Source organism: Pholis gunnellus (genome assembly GCF_910591455.1).
Source record: "Pholis gunnellus genome assembly, chromosome: 2".
NCBI lineage: Eukaryota > Metazoa > Chordata > Actinopteri > Perciformes > Pholidae > Pholis > Pholis gunnellus.
The window spans coordinates 7,673,494-7,691,102 of record NC_136536.1 but is presented as its reverse complement, the minus strand read 5'-3'; the positions used below and the strand labels follow the sequence as shown (position 1 = coordinate 7,691,102).

General features: G+C 40.8%; 2 protein-coding genes across 2 annotated transcripts; both read right to left on the bottom strand.

The window, feature by feature from the left end:
• Nucleotides 1–1,747: 1,747 nt before the first annotated feature.
• ythdf1 (YTH N6-methyladenosine RNA binding protein F1) lies at nt 1,748–7,397 on the bottom strand. The gene is made up of 6 exons (XM_079168174.1): nt 7,080–7,397; nt 6,645–6,672; nt 6,043–6,137; nt 4,312–5,940; nt 3,646–3,690; nt 1,748–3,247 (listed from the first exon to the last, which is right to left on the bottom strand). The coding sequence occupies exons 1-6, from the start codon at nt 7,107–7,109 to the stop codon at nt 3,233–3,235; spliced, it is 1,842 nt and encodes a 613-aa protein (XP_079024300.1). The 5' UTR covers nt 7,110–7,397; the 3' UTR covers nt 1,748–3,232.
• A 1,614-nt stretch (nt 7,398–9,011) lies between these two features.
• Nucleotides 9,012–13,931, bottom strand: nkain5 (sodium/potassium transporting ATPase interacting 5; the record flags this gene model as incomplete). Its single annotated transcript, XM_079180457.1, has 6 exons — nt 9,012–9,067; nt 9,252–9,312; nt 10,150–10,347; nt 11,602–11,682; nt 12,643–12,780; nt 13,878–13,931. The coding sequence occupies 6 exons, from the start codon at nt 13,929–13,931 to the stop codon at nt 9,012–9,014; spliced, it is 588 nt and encodes a 195-aa protein (XP_079036583.1).
• Nucleotides 13,932–17,609: the final 3,678 nt, after the last annotated feature.

The window sequence follows — 17,609 nt, the reverse complement described above, 5'->3', positions numbered from 1 at the left end:
TCAGATTAATCAATAATGAAATATAATGCAGCCCAGGTGATGCCTTCAAATGTCTTGTTTTGTCTGACCAACAATTCAGTTTACTGTAAAAGCTGACTTATTGGAGTTGTGGTTAATAAACTGTAGCTGATTACCTTTATTGTTGCTGAATACCTGTTTCAGCTCTAAAAATGTATAAACTTACCTGTGTTTGGAAGGATATTAAAAACATAAAGAAATACAATGGGTGTGAGGTTGATCTTGAGTATATCTTTTGTCACAATAATTAAACTACGACAGGCCTGAGTCAGCTGTAACACCTGAACACCACCTCCTGGACTGCAAAGTCAACTAGACCTAATGACAAAAGAAGAACAATTAAGATATATATATATTTAAAAAGATATACGTTGACAATTTTAAGATTCCTGTATCATGTAAAAACGTTAGTTATTCTACTGTTTACCACACCTCATTTGTCTGATTGATTGATTTAATTAGTAAGTTTTCAGATTACAATTTTTTATACATTTCCTGACCAGTGAAAACATTGTCAGAATTTGGTGATTCGGAATTTGAATGTTTATTTTAAACTGAAGGATGATGTGCTCCTATTAGAACATTCTCCCACTGTTGCTATACTATGAATTAACTATTTAAAATCCTGTATCAGATGGAAAATGCATCATCACAATGCCGAGTGCTCTTTTTCACAGGACAGCGATGCTAAACATGATCTTATAGAATGTGTTGCACTGTTGTATATTGAACTATACAACAGTATATAGTTAAAAATTAAGTAAAGTGCAACATACACATGAATGCAGCAGTAATATTAATCCAAAAACACTGACAGGGAACATTTTACAGCACAATGACTACTTTTACATTTGATACTTTAAGTGAATTCTGCTGATAATATGTAAATTTAAGGTTTTGTATGCAGAACTTCACTTGCAGTGGAATGTTCTCACAGTGCAGTATTAGCACTTTTATTTGAGTAAAGGATCTCAATTCTTCTACGTCTTTTTCTAACCACATCAACGATTTCTTCACAAGGATCTCATGAGACAGGGCTGATTTTATAAACTAGTTATAAAGTTTCCCTCAGTAAATCATCTTTTTCTTCTTGCAAACCTAAATGTCATCTCTTTTACATTCCCTTTCAAGTATGTTTTTAAGTGTTTTTTGTGTGTCAACAGCAGCTGCACAAAGGGAGTTCAAAGGATAAACGTGGCCATATTCTATATTTGTCTTATTGTCGACAAATCCCATGAAAAGACCAAAACCAAAAATGAGTTGACACGACGTGTGTGTGTGTACTACAAAGCCTGATGGAGCTCCATTGCTGTCCAAAAACACATGCTACTTGGTGGCTGTCCGTCCATTCACACACAATATTTCATGATAAATGACAATTTAATAAAGCAAACTGGGAGACACAATTAAAATCTTTCCGGTTAATAGTGCTTTAAAGCCAAACAAGTGTGATGTTGAGAGTAAAACAACATATTTAAAGCAGTATTTCGTGAAGGAATCAAAAGAAGAGATTTTGTATCAGAGGTGCTGCAATTATATAAAAAATGCGTTTCAAATGGTTTCACTTTTGTCCGTTTGTTCTTATTTAAATTTAGGCTGTTGCATACTGTAGCGAATTTTGTTATTCTAATATTAACATTAACTTAATCGTGCACATATAATCCTTGTCACAATAAAAACCCCACAGAGAACAGATAAGTATATCTTTAATAATGGAGATGATCAAATCTAAGTATGTGATAGTGACCTCTGATACAATGGATATTAAATTCAGGGGTGACTTTAGAACTTCTTTTTTTTTTTGCATAAATTTTCTATAATCCAATACCAGTAATATAACTCTGATTGCTCCACAATCATACTCCCTCTCTTTTCTTTCACTCTTGCATACACACAATACAGCAAGCAAGTAAAAAAAAGAAAGAAAGAAAGAAAGTCACACAACATGTACCATATAGGCTAGTCTCTGGGTTTTCATACACTTGACAATAAATCAGTTAAGTATAATGCTACAGTTAAACATTTCGAGGCGATCTCAGTTAGAAATGCCGTTACATTAAAGCTTACATTTTCTGAGGATGATGTGGACAGGTTATAGCAATGGAAATGATGCCAAGATTATAATTCTGTTAAGAAAGAACAAGAAACAGAAAGAAAAACAAAGTAACAGGCCTGGCCTGAGTTTTAAAAGCAGTACATGCTACATTTCCTCCAGAATTCCATAAACAGAGACCTCCTGTTTGAACAGCGGGGAAATAAAAGTCAGTGTAACAGGGAAATAAGACAGAAAGCTAATTTTGTGTAGATAAGACCTGAACTCATACAGTATATTTGTAATTCCATCCTTTAAATAAGAAAGAGAGGGACCACCTTTAAGAGCGCTTGATCTCTATAGACATCTTTTCCCTGAATCTCTCGCGGAAAAAAAATTTGAGGTACAGTTCTGGAAAAAGAAACATTTCATTTAGTGCTGAAAATAAATGTTAAGGCTCCGCTCTCGGAGAGACAACATCCCAAATATTCTCCACCTTCATTTTAAATTGAGTCAGCTGTATAAGCCAGTTGATAGATTAATTAAAATATTTTCCTAATATGTAGGCCTTCTAACATCACAACCTTGCACGATTCTGTCGATGCATACAGAGACTTTCAGTGTACACACTCTGAACCAAGTAAAACACCCCTCACATGAAAAAAAAGGGGCAGTATAGAAGTTCATCTTTTCATCTGATAATATAAAATACAACTGGCCACAAACAGATAGCAGACATTTGTCAATAAAGTCATGTTCACTCGTTAAGATTAACCAATACAAGCACTTAACATTTCTCCAACACACAAACCACAAAGTGAACAGTCACTGAATATCAGCAGCATGTTGTCAAGAGATCTTCAAAAACAGACGTGCAGATATTGGTTACTTATATTTAGTTAAGAATGCAAGTTCCGGGGTAGCGATAGAGATTCGTAAGGCTAAAAAATAGAGAGAAAAGAAAACATGAAAATACATATTGTTGAATCGATTCAACTGGTGGAACTATAGCTTCATCACTGCACGCATCTTAAAGACTGGGAGCCAGGAGCATTGTGGGTCAAAAATCTGACGTGGGCCAAAGTCAACAAAATTAAATAGAAAAAAATATTAGTTTCAATTTCTTTATGTCCTTGTGTTCCTTTTTTTAAAATCTAAATTCCGTCGACAGTCGTCTTCCGTTTACTTTTGGCGATCCTGAAATAGGGAATAAAAAAATAAAACAAAAAGGAAATCAAGATATTATTGGACAGATAAATTCTCATCACTTACACAACTGTGATTTATTAAATAAATGACAAAAGTCATATTTAACAAAAAAAAAAGACAGATACAGAGTGGGGAGACTGAGTGTAATTATATTGTGATAATTTGAATCTTATAATGTTGTGATTTTACAAAAATGTGTTGTCTGAATTAATAATGTGGTGCAAATTTTAATTGAAGATAAAGAAAATGAGATACTGAAGCGGTTTTGCACATGTGAAGAGTTTTCTTTGAACACAGTCGACTGCATTACATATACATTTGATGACTTCATATGTGTAATTCTGCATTTGTCATACAGTGATATACATATTAATATCAGACTTTACCTGATCGATCCGGGACCGGCTCTGTATTGGGGCAGGCTCATAGCTCTGTTAAAGAAAACAAAACATGCAAAGTCTTATTAAAAATACACACATCATCAATTTTAGTATTTTATCTCAAACCTTCCAATTTCAAATCGATGACCAATGGATACAGATGCAACTCCATGTAAACCAGCTTACAAATAAGGCACTGTATGTGAACTTCTATTTATATATTTTATTTCAGCCTTTCCTAACATTTATTGCATAAAGAAAAGGAATCCAAAACAACAAGATGTCTTCCATGTGTGCACTGAGTCATTAAGGTGTCATCTCTGTCTCAGGGCTGTATTTTCATCACCAGTCAAACAAGAGGCTAAAACATCACCCAGAATACATACACCTGTCACTCAGAATTATGCAAGTGGTTTAACTATGACAGACAGAGACAACTAATCGTGTATTTGACATCATCATCAGATTTAAAAATTACATTTATTGTTATTATTTGGATCGGGTGGAATAGTATGGGGCTAAAACCAAAAGGAATAGTTCAATACTATATTTTATTTTGAAGTATAATCTTGGTCAGGGGGAGGGTCCAAAGATTTATTTTTCATAAAGTCCCTTAATACCTAACTCCTAATTTAAAAGTGTCATGTGTTACGTCGAAAAGGAAATGAGTACCTTTCTCACCACCTCCTCCTCCTCCTGCTTCTTCTCATAGTGGGAAAAGTCATCAAAGAGGGAGGTGGTGTGTTTGTACTGGGCGATGATCTTGAGCACCTGCTTCGCCTTTTCCAGAGGAACCTCTTGAGTGTCACGTGAGTTGGTGACTGGCTTGTTATCATTGTTCTCCAGGCGGATGTGGCGCAGCTGGCTATTAGGCACATCCTTAACAAACAACCAGTTCACATCAAACTTGCCCTTCCACTTGTCCTGCGCCCAAACGCCAGCGCTGGTGCCGTAGTCCACAGGCGAGCGCATTTCGGCCACACCGCAGAAATGGCCGCTGCCGTTGACACTGAACAACAAGTAGACGGGACCTTTGGAGTTCATCCCTCTGAAGGCTGAGTCCAAACGCTTGTTGCCGTGCTCCGTGCTGCACCAGATGGAGTACTTGATGGAGCGGTGGATGTCGTCCTCGGAGTAGCTTTTGATGATGAACACGCGTCCGTTCTTCAGGCTCCAGTCGAACTCCTTAGGGTTGTAGCTGTGGGCCGCCCGCAGCTTCTCCAGCACCGGGTGGGACTCTGATCCCGGTTCTGGAGGCACGCCCCCTCCGTTACCGACACCGCCGCCGTTAGAGGAGCCGGTGCTGTCCAAGCTTCCGCCCCCGTAGCACAAGTTGCGGTTGCGTGGCGCTATCCAGCGGGTCTGAGGTGTCGGAGCGGAGTTGTGGTTCTGGTAAGACTGCGGAGGAAGAGGTGGAGGGCCCTGCATGGTCATCTGCTGCACGAGGGACTGGGCAGACTGTAGGGACTGTTGAAGGGGGGGTAGGAGACTGGGAGCATGGGAGTGAAGCTGGGGCTGTTGGTGATGGTGGTGGTGGTGGTGGTGATGTGGGGGCAAAGGAGGGGCCATCTTACTAATGGCCCCTTTATTATCCCATGTATCAATGTCCATGTTGTGTTTAATGGGGGGTGGAGGCAGACCTCCTCCAGCTATGGGTGGGCCAAGTTTGTTCTTGGCCTTTTGTTGCTGCAGCTTGGCAGGTTTACTAGCGATAGCGGCCCACGATGTCGGCTTCGGGGGGGGCATTCCGATTGGTGTGCCGCCGTTGCCCGTCGCGACGGCTGCAGCCACGCTGCCACCTCCGAGGGAGCCGGCGTTCTTCACACCCGAGCCACCTCCGGTCACGTCCCCACCTATCTTTAGGCCCAGCATGCCCTGCTCCAGGCTGTTCATACCCGGTGCCTTACTCAGGGTGTCACTGTGGAACCCCGTCTGACCATCGGGGACTAAGGTGCCTCCCAGAGAGCTGGGGGGGTAGCTGTAACTCCCCCCATAGGCCGAGCTCTGAGTCTGCTGGCCCTGAGAACCGCTGGTGCCCCAGGCTGAGAAGGCCGGGTTCTCGGGGAAAAAGTTGAACCTGTGAGGATAGATGCTGCTGCTGAGCCCGCCCGGCTGCCCAAACACCGTGTCGTGCATGAAATGATGGTCTCCATTGTTGAGGGGGGCATAGGGGGTCAGGTAGGGAATCGGTGGGTCACCTCCTGTAGACCAAGGAGCCTCACTGAGAGGGTAAGGAAATCCAATGGAGGGGGCATAGTAGCTGGACAGGTAAGGGTCTGTCATGGATTGATAGCTGTTATTCTACAAACACAAATAGAATCAAGATCATCCGTTAGGGCTACAAGACGCAGCGATATTAAATTATTTTAGTGTCACAGAAGACATTTCAAGGGTGTTTCCTACCTGATTAGACTGGTTGGTGAGATAAGGCTCAAAGTCATTGTCATGAACCGTGTCCTTCTGGTGGAGGGAGCCATTCTGCACTGAAACTGGAAAGGCTGCAATAAAGCCAAACGGTTGTCAACGCTGGAATATACACATAAACAAACCTAATAATGCCAAGTCTAAATATCAGAAGGTCTTCTGCACCAGTGCTCATAACTTGTTTTTAACATCCAGTAACAGACCAGTGGACACCCCACTCTCTTACAGCCGTACTGAAGTCACAGTCATGGTGTTTGGTGCCGTATAGTGATTTAAAATGATTACCCTGTCTGCTGGATAAACACAGCCTTCAGAGGAGCTGACCTTTTGAAAAGTGCACAGTGTTTTCTATTGATAAGCTGTTTTCCTTAATTATGCATGTTCATTACAGCATGCAACTGCAAAGCAAACACATGGATGACAATATGTTACAATGCAAATACAGTATGTAGTGGTATGCAGACATTTGTTCCTCAGTTGACATGAAGGCTGCATCAATACACAGGTCAGGTGCATCACATATATGGTAGGCCACATCTTTGGCTACAGCAAAAAAGGTTCAGATGACATTTTCTTCTTACCTTTGCTTGCATCTTGTCCTTTCGTTGTCTTCGGAGGAATGCATGTGAAATGAGAAAAAAAACACAACGCTGGCATGGGTCTCCAATGTTATTCATAAGCATCACACATCATCTTAGCTGCACAGTGACATGTTAATACGTTTCATCAAGGGAACCTGACTTGACACATTTACAGTAAAACGTCTTTTCGGTAACGCGTCAGTCGGACACCCACTGGAGGCTGTGGTCCAGGCCTTTGATTACTATCAGAGAGCACATTTGGAGGTTATCTACCCTCCCTGTTGGCTAACTAGCTGGCTAGCTTTGGGAATGGAGGCACCGTCTTCAGAGTGGGGATGCACACAGACGTGCACACAGACGTGCACACACACACAAACACACACACACACATCTCGCGTGTCTGTGGGGAATAAAGCGCGTCTCCTCGCTGCTTACCTGAGGGTCAATACTAGCGGCAGACATCATTCATCCACCAGGTGTTGTGTCAGACTGAGAAACCCTGCACAACACGTACAGTGTGTGTAAGCTGCAGGCTAATGGCTGGAAAAGCTGTTTCCCTGATCCGCGCTAGTTTGCTAACACAGTTGAACACAGTGAGCAGCAGCTTTTAGCCGGTGTCTCTGCTCGTCGTAGCCCTCGCTGGCACTCTGCGCTGCCCTGTCGACATTAATCCAGCGGGGCTTCAATCCAGCACCGACCCCCTCGCCGTTAAATTAAAATCCAACCAGCCTTGGTGGCCCTGCTCACTTTGCCCCAATGGCAGCTTCATCCGGGGTCTGTGGGGCGGAAATGACGCCAGTGACGTAGGAGACGCATCCACGGCTAACGTTACCTAGCAGCAGCAGCAGCAGCAGATGGACAGATATTGACAAATGTGAATGTTTTGACTGTTTTATTTGGATTTCTTTAATAATCCTTTACTGACATGATGAATATTATCACTCTCATGGGGTTATGTTATATTTATTGTATCAGACGGATAAATAGTAAGCCCACCATTGTTTGGTTTATAAATTATTTTAAAATATTATTTTTGTGATCATTTGTAAAATAGCAAAAAAGATTTGAGTGCGAATATCTATTTTCTTATTGTTTTATACAACGTTTATATTGTATTATGTTATATGCATGTGTTCTGCAACATCTTGTGTTCTTTGTGGTCAATAAATAAGGTTGCAGCAATAGATTATGCTCTGCTGTAGTCGTGTTTACATTACATGTACAGATTAAAAACACTGTTTTCTAATTCATTTAGCGTTTGATTGAAGTATTTACATATACTGTTCTAAGTCTATTTGTACAGCTGCATGTGGCAGTGCTGTATTTCTGCTCCTAAGGTTACAATTTAATTGTGATTCTATAACACATGGTTGCACAACAAAATACGAGCTGTAGCCCTTTTACACTACACACATAATATATATTTACAGATATTTAAATTAAAATAGAATAAAATGAAATCAAACCAAATATAAGGTTACCATATATATATGTAAATCCTTAAACAATTATACATACAGAGTTGAGTGGGAATGAGGGCAGTGCAAAAGAAAGACAAATTATCAGGGGACAGGGGGAAAAAACAATCATTTAGTCATATAAATGTTTAATAATAAAGAAATGTGTGCAACGCCACAATTCAAGCTGTTTTGTGAGCCTCGTTTATTTCTCTGAATTAGATCATATACAAGTTAGAATGGTCCCTTTTTCAAACTGAAATGAAACATTAATAATAAATTATACATTTTGCAAAACATCTGACAGGATCTGCTCCTACTTATTTACATCTTTTCAATCACTTTTCTTTTGTACTTGAGTGCTTCATATCGAGAGATTTATATCTCTTTCTCTCTCACACACACACACACATACACACACACACACACACACACACACACACACACACACAGAGGTAGATTTAAATCTAGATTTACAGCATTTGAGGCCTGAGTAGAAACAGGGTGGCCGTTTCTGGCACAACTTCATCTACTTCCAAGGTACATGGAGAAGGGAAAAAGTCTGAAGAGGGCAAAACTCCAGCAACACTTGTAGCACATAGAACAACATTATTGTTTAGATCAACGCGTTTTGGTGCGTTGTTTTGCAACAAGTGTTTTTATTGACAAATACACACCAAAACAATTACATGATGACAGTCTTCAAAGTTCACCCCCTCTGCCCGGTTACTTCCTGGTTTTCCTCAACCACTTCATTTGTGTGGTTATTTATAATCTAAGCGAAACAAAAGAAGAATATATTGTGTATTAGATGTTAAACAAATATAATGGACAATGGCATAGATTAGAATGGGTGGAAAATAAGAGGCAATGACAGTCATGCCACTAAACCTACCTGCAGGTTTTTACACTAGAAGAGCAACTGAGAGGGTTTGGATGGATGATACAATTCACCAATGAAATTAACTAAAATAAGAAAGAAAAACATAAATAAATGATACAAATCAATTCAACCACAAAAAAACAAAATGGGAAAGCAAGGTTGTGCATTTTCTTTATACGGTATAAAATACGTAAAATGGATAATGCATGAAAAATTAATCATATTTTCTGAAATACTATCAATAGTGTCTATCAGGAGCATACTTACAGCTGTCCTCCTCATCTGAGAAAGTGCTGACGATGTAGCAGGCATAAACAAATCCTGGGAGCTATGGGAAACAACACAAACATGTATAAAAGTGAATCACAGTGTTTCAAATCGTCCTCAATTTTCTTTCTTTTACATTTTAAAAGCATCATTTATCACAAAGCATGGTCTAGAAACACTCTCTTGGCAGTGATAACATGAAGGATTTCACAGAGGACATTTTGAAATGTCACGGTCGGAAAAGCACAGTTGGAAATAATAAAGGCCGAATTCCATTTAGCTTCTTCCTTAATTAATGTTTTTGAGAACACCTGTGCCAAAACGTCTGCTGCGTAAAAGGCTTTTTGTGTTTGCAGATCTAGTCTCATATGTGCAGTGACATGACCTAAGGGTCACAAGATTTCTTAGATTGTTTAAATATTTATAGTTATTCATGATCCATTCCACATATTGTTTTTAAAGCTCACAGCTTTTGAATGTTTTTATTTTTATGACAAATGGTACTTTTCCTGCGGTGCGTATAGGCTTACTGTGTGTGTATCTGTTTGGAAGTATAATCTGTATAGAAGACGCAGTATCTCTCAGTAAATTAAATGTACACATGATAAAAGAAACTGAGAAGCTCAGCACCACACTCACTCACACCAGTGTGACAACGTGGTGCCATCTTTAAATGCTCCAATGTCGGTTTGCCAATTTAGAGTTGCTGTTTCTAGGCAACAGTCCATTTCTGTGTGTGCATATTTACTGATGTTAGAAGAATATTAAATGTTAAACATGCTTTGAATTGAAGTTTTCTAAAGCATCATAGAGTCATTCTGTTGACATTCTCACTGGTTTCAACAGTACATAATAATACTTAATGAATGAGTTTCTCATGTCAGCGACAGAGACTCACGGATACGAGGAGCTGGAGGATGCAGTGCAGGATTTCGATGTACTGGTACTCCAGCCAGCAGCTCTGCACTGTGGTCAGCTCGGGGTTTCGCTGGTTCTGCCACCCGGTGGAGGGAAGGCCGTCGCTCTCACACCCCGGCCCGTTGTCCTTCCACCACGAGCGATGCGACGATGCTCCGAGGGAGAGGATGTCACTGTCCTGCAGCGACAACGCAGGCAGAAGAGATGTGAAGGCAACGCTTCACGTCTCAGGTTCTATATAGATATTCTGCTTTGTTAGACTGGGTGCGGTAGAAAGTGCAAAATCCCACTTAAACATGATATGATTCATGTGCCTCGCTTCCTGTCTAAGAAACTACAAACAATTATTTGCATTCTCGATGAAGCTATTCATTTATAATTTCATTTTAAAACAGCAGAGAAAGACATTACAAGCTGTGGGCCGGAGAATAAACAGCAATACAAGTAAATAAAAGAAACAAGTTAAACCACAAATCATTCTTCATGTATAAGGTCGGCGCAACTAACCTATTTCTTTAAAAAGTGAACACGTAATACGTGTCATTACACGTGTTTTTATGTAATGTGATAATAGATTTCATTCCAAATCTTATTATATGTACAGAGAAATGATCTTAAGCTGTAATTCTAATTAAAAGATTGGGTTTTCTGATGGCTCTGGTTTTCAGTCTTAAGTCTTTCAGAGGTATGTCTTAGAAAAATAGTTCAAAGTGAAGATGGGAGAAGAGAATGATGTAACAGATTAAAACCTATACATGCTGTATAGTTATGCTTTACATTATGAAAACACAACACAGTGATGAGTCCAGGGAGAAAGTTTAAGATCTAACTTCAAAGCTCTATTGTATAGTCTAGCTGTGGGTTCATTACGTCCTGTGGTGGTAAGTAATACATTGGAAGACACTAAAAATATCTTGAATTCATTATTGTTGATTCATTTAATTTAAGTAATTTGAATGAAATAGATCAGAATTTGTCATCAGACCCCAAAAGTTGTTTTAAAAACCTCCTCACCATCAGGAAAATAAAGAAAAGAAAATGTGTTTATTTGCAGTTTAATGATTAAAAAACCTTGCACTTGTCGAGCCGAAAGAAGCAAATATTATGAATTAATTTCTGTCAAACAATCAATTCATTATTTTAACTTCCAAGACAACCGCAGGTACAACTACCCCTTTCACTTACTCATTTTTTAATACTACATCATTTTTGTCTAATATTGTCATCACCATCAATGAAGACCATACAAATCAATATGTTTTCCAATGCAGAGAGGAGAAATAAACAGCTACTGTCAACAGAAACAAAGTGTAAACTGAGTGTTGATCATGTGACTGCAGGTCCTGAGACATGAGAAGAGCTGAACACTGTATTTAGGATCTGAGGCTGTGTGGGTCTCTAATTATGACACGTATGTGACCATTAGACTTACCTTTGAAAGACCTCCCAAATCCAAGTAGAGACAGCTGACAAAGACATTCCAGCCGACCCACAACAACGTCCACAGCAGGTACTGAGGACACAAAAACATTGACAATTAATAAAACGTACAATTCTTTAACGTGGTCAAAGTGCAGCTCAGGGCTTCTCCTTTTTCTTACTAATGTCCTTAAGATTAAAGAGAGAAGAGAGACAGACAAATATTTCTGTTACACTAAACTATGTGTATTTTTTTTAAATAACTTCTCGTGAAATACCAGATCTGGCCTACCTGAGGGTGATGGGATTAATGTTTGTTGCTATTTCTATTGTTTTTCTTGTCTTTTTGTAGTACAACACACTCTCACATTGTCAATAACATGCACTCTCGTTCTGCAGACATACACAAACACACATATCTCAGATATCCAATCAATAATACGCTAGTTTACCACCAGTTTATCACTGCAGTTGTTTTCTCTCGACTACATGTTTCTTTTTTCTTGTTTCTCGTCATTCATGAGCTACTCACCTGTCACATTTCTGTCACATTTAGATAAAAAAAAGTGTGTGTGTGTGTGTGTGTGGGGGTCACTCTATGGTTTTTATATTTTAAACGAATAGACATTTTTTTTAGTTAGATGAGAAGATCGACACCTCTCACGTGTCTGTAGGTTATTATGAAGCTACAGCCAGGAGCTGGTTATCTTAGCTTAGCTTAGCATAAAGACTGGAAACAGGGGGAAACAGTTAGCCTGGCTCTGACAAAAGGTAACAAAATCCGCCTACCAGCACCTCCAAAGCGCACTAATTAACATGTTATATCTTGTTTGTTTAATCTGCACAGAAACTGGAGTGTAAAAACGTCAATTTGCTGTTTTACACAAAACTATGTTTAGCCTGGAGGAGTAACGTGTTAATTAATTATCTTTAGAGGTTTCAGAGGGCAGATTTTGTAACCATTAGACTAGCTGTTTCCAGTCCTTATGCTAAGACAAGCTAACCGGCTGCTGGCTGTAGCTTCATAATAAAGAAAATCAGACAGTTCCCTCACCATAACAACATAGCGTGATCTGTACTGGGTGACACCAAACAGGCCCAGGATGACCATGATGATGTGGAAGAAGTTGATCATGATGGGAGCCCACTGGTAGCCGAGGAAGTCAAACACCTGCCTCTCCAGCGCAGTTATCTGGAGGGGTCAACAGGAGCAGAGACAGAGTTTAGAGACATGATGACTTATAAAAGACTTTCACTTTGTTACACCAGGTGACACTGTGCTGCCCTGGCTTGTTTTTGTTAAAGGGAATTTTGGAGTGTTTTTCCTTAACTGAGGGTCGAAAAGGACAGCGGGTGTCGTAGCTGTTTAGTAAAGATATTTGTGATCTGTGATATTGGGCTATATACATATAATTGACCCGACTTGAATCTCTTGCTCGTGCATCCCAAGGTTGTATTTTTGATTCATGCAAGTTGTCAAGGCAGCTGAGCCGCGGGGGACAAAGACAGAGCTGGTTAAAGTATTGTGTCCCTCTGAGGCCGGAGCCCCAGTGAGTCATGAAGGGGGGCAGGGTGGGAAACAGAGAGGACAAAGTGGGTCCAGCCCCTCATTGTTGTGGTTGTAGCGGTGTGCTGCTTTTCATAAGCTCCTCTAGCTACAACAAGCTTATATTAACATAGATCACAAGATATAACGTTTATTGGGGTGCAGCTACAATTATATTGATTAATCTGCCAAGTGTTTGTTCTATAAAATATCAGAGAGTAATGAAACATGCTCGCCAAAATCATGCAGAGCCCAAGGTGACGTCTTCAAATGGCTTGTTTTGCCTGAGCAACAGTCTAAAACCAAAAGAAAGTCAATGTATTTTAACAGAACACCAAGAAAACCTGCAAAATGTAGCATTTGAGAGGCTGGAACCACCTCTGACTTGTGTTTCATTTGAGTTTGCAGTTGGTGCAGAAACCTGAATGAATGACAATGTGAACGGAAGGTCATCAAATACAACACCAAAGAATGTACTTAATAGGTATTTAAATATAGGCAATATTATTTTGTATCCTTAGCGTAAAACAAAAGATTCAATAATGTCAGAAAAAATACAAAACATAAGCCTGTCAAAGCACCAACAAATGAACTTACTTTTATAATGAACACAAAGTCTTTCAGCTATTTATTTCATTTAAAATGTTGCTGCAATTTCGTGTAAGTTGTAAGGGATCACCAGAGGTAAAAGATAGTAAGCAGATGTGTTTATGTGGAAGCATCTTGATAGAAAAACAACTTACCAACTGCAGACAACACAGGAGGATCAGCATGCATCGTGCCGAGCAGCAGCCCATCTTCCTCTCCTCTCCGCTGGCGCTGATGATGAGGATGAGGATGACGATGCAGATGTGGATAACAACAGTGAAGTAACTGGATTTTTTTTTTAATTGCTCAAACACAAGCGCCAAATATCCAGACGTTTGGGGGAAACGTACAGCGCACTTTACCTGATGAGGAAAACACGGAGGCTGTCTCTGTGTGGGAACTAAGGGGGAGGGGAGGCTGTATGAGAGCCGATTAGTGCCACGATAAGCAGAGGAGGGGAAACCCCGAAGGACAAAGTCAGCCTTGATGCTGTGGGACTTTGTTTAAATGCACAAAACTGTCCGTACAAAAAAATATGATAAAATTAATGAAAGAAATGAAATCAACTAATTAACTAGCATTTCCATCCATTAATGCACTTTATGTGAATATTAGAAATCAACACAAACAGTTGGTGCTAATTCTATAGGTGGGTGCCGTTAAACCACTGCATAAGAGGAGATTGTAATTAAAGATGTAAGTGAAAGAGTCAAACTTCAAACAGTAAAAATATATGATAGAAATATGATATTTATGTTTTGTTTTATGTATTAATTTGAAGATCAAAACAGTTTTCGCATCACTCCACACATATATTCTGTTTTCCATCTCTTGAGTGCCAAATAAGTCAGATACTTCGAGGACCTATGATTTATTTGCAAAGTCTGTTTACATTGCCACATAGCGATAAACCAATTTTTGTCACCTGAGCTAAATGTTGTTTTTACGATATTTCAACTTTATTTCTTATTTCCAGCTCAGGATGTCAATATGGATTTGAATATGTAAACTGAAAGTTTATTTAGGCTTTGGATGCTTTTTTGCTGTTCATTCCCTAGAAGGTGATGTAAACCGAGCGGAAATAAATGTAGAAAATAGTAGAGTAACAGAAAATTAATCTATAACAATTAGGATGTGCCAAACATTCTCTGGTTAGCTGCTCAAAGTTTGAGGAGTTGCTTCTTTTACATGATTGCAAAGAAATGTGTTTGAGTTTTGAACTTTTGGTCAAAGAATACAAGCTATTTGAAGACGTCACCTGGGGTGTATGCATCGCCTCTCTTTTCTGACATTTTATGAACTAAACAATGAATTAAGAAATAATTGCCAGAATAAAAAACGTGTGGTAAAGGAAAGGAAAGGATGCTGTTCGTGGTTATGAACCGACCTAACTTCCTATTTCCTCTGTTGCTCCTGCAGACAAACAGTCTGACAGTTCCTATTTTCAAAAGACCTCTCCTGTATGATTCTCTTGGTTCTCGCTCACTGTGGCATGGATTGACCCTCATACAGCAACACCGTCTGCTGCACCGTGATAGGCGGTTGCTCTCCTGCAATGTCAGGTTGACGCCGGTACGTGGTGGTAGAGAGCGGTGGAGGTTTTGACGGCTTCAGAGGTGTGTGAGAGCGGCAAGGTTACAACAAGACGTTAGGCTACTGGCCTACTTTTATATCTTTTACAACATTTAGACTTAAATATTTCGTAGATAAGACAACCTGTCAGACATTATGTTATAAGAATAACTTTCTAGACTAACATTTATTAAAGTGGAAAGGGCAATATATATAATATGGGGTCACAATGGATTATTAGTGGTGGTGGCTCATACTGATACAATTTCACAAAATGAAAGAGATCAATTAAGGTTGCATTCAACAGTTTCACCTGTTGTGTTGCTTTCATCGCCTCACATAAAGTCAGTGTTTATGTACGATTCATATGCTGGTCTCATGCATCAATGATGTGTTTCAGAACTCACAGTAAAGTAAAACAAGCATTCAAAACACATCAATCAAATTTCAACAGGTAATTCTAAAGTCATTGTGCAAAAGATGGACCTGACAGTGAAATTAAGTTCCTTTATTTAAATTGTACAGAAACCAAGAGGTCTCTGAATTGAACCGGACCCTCGTGCACCTTCAGCAGGGACTTAGAAAATCCTTCTGAAGCGTACTCGGCTCATTCATTCGACACAGCTATACGCCCGCACTTCCGCGTCCTTCCAAAGGAGGACGCTAGAATCAAAAGACGAACTAAAAATTGGGGGGTCTCCAGCGCTGCCTGTCACATGGAAGCACAGTAGCTGAACCGAGGGGATGCGAGTACAGATGGAAGGGGCTTGAGGGACCGTGGAGGAGAAAAACCTGGGGATCGTATTGGAGATACAGCGACCGCAGCAGCAGCAGCAGCAGCAGCCGCGGAAGCAGCACACATAGGCAGGTTCGACACTTCCCAGCCTCCCTTCTGGCTGGGGAGCAGAGGCGCGCGGACGGGGCGCACAAGCGGGTCAACGGGCGCCCATAGGATGTCACATGCAATATGCTGCATTCCCGTTTTCTGAAGCCCGGGAACGCCAAGTTATTGCCTTTGATTGATTATGCTCGCGGGGAGCGCCTGGTCCGAGGGGAAGCAGAAACTGAAGGAAGCGACCAGGGTTGATGCTGCGCCTCCCAAAATCTCCCGAGCTGAGTGAGTACAGGGATGCTATAGCGCAATGCTCTGTGCCCGTGGCTATGTGGCAGGCTGGAGGGAGATGAGAGATGGGAGGGGGGGGGGGGGGGGGGGGGGGGGGCATTCATATGTGCCTATAGATTCAGCTCGACAAGCTGCACACGCAGTTGGTACACAGCATCCTTTATTCATCCAGCAAATGTAACCCACCGCTTTAGCCTGTTTTTCCTTTTTCTTTCTTTGTGTCCGCCCTGCCTGTGCCTTCATCTCCTCTGGTCATGCATTTAACACAGACACGTGTGCACCCGCCTCATCCATACTGCATTATCGTTTTTGTGATTTTAAGCACCAAAATTAACGGATTCATCAGAGAACTTGATTGTGATTTGATGAGAGGAAAGCGCAGGATCACCCCCCCCCCCCCCCCCTAGTGTGATATCCCTGCCGACTGTGAAGCATAAAGATAATTAACGTTAGACGTTCCATTAACATTTGCATCCCCTCTCCCGCCCTCCCCTCCTCACCCTCCCTCCCTTACTCATAAATAGGGGGTGGGGGGGGGGGGGGGGGGGGGGGGGTGCTGGCTTTGTCGTGTAAGTTGCTAGCTGACCTCGGGGACACAACACCCTTTACCATCCTCACTTTGATCTGGAAATGAATCGGAAACACTTTGATGATTAGAGGAGAAGAAAATGAGGCGAGAGAGAGAAAAAACATCTGGCAGGCTTAATGAAACAATGATAAAAAAAAGCACACTGCATCAGCCTGAAATTGTTCTTTTTCTGTGACCGCCCAAAGCCTCCACCTGAACGGGCATTCCCCCCCCCCCCCCCCCCCCCCACATTTCACATCCTGCATGTTTTTTTTTTCTGTCCGAGAGCCGGCATCGTTTTGAGTCGTGGTTCTCTAACCTGTTGTCACCGGCATCACTGCAGTTTGAGGTGTCAGAGCCCAGAGGCGCGGAGAGCCGGGCAGCCGAACCGTCACCCAGTATGATTGATGCCTGCTGAGTGGGTGCCATCATGAGCCACATACGCACAATCTACACACACACGCACGCACAGACACACACACACCTGGAGGATTTTACTAAATATATGCACACAGTGTAAAAGACATGATGAGGATGTTTTTTTTTCTTACTTCCAGCATCTGTTTCAAAGCTGCTGGAACGGATGTGAATCATGTGATCACATCACAATAAATTATTCTTTAA

Coding starts and splice junctions, on each gene's coding strand:
- ythdf1 (XM_079168174.1), bottom strand. CDS start 7,109: ATGATGTCTGCCGCTAGTATTGACCCTCAG. Junction 6,673..7,079: donor CCGCTAGTATTGACCCTCAG/GTAAGCAGCGAG, acceptor ATTCCTCCGAAG/ACAACGAAAGGACAAGATGC. Junction 6,138..6,644: donor AGGACAAGATGCAAGCAAAG/GTAAGAAGAAAA, acceptor GCTTTATTGCAG/CCTTTCCAGTTTCAGTGCAG.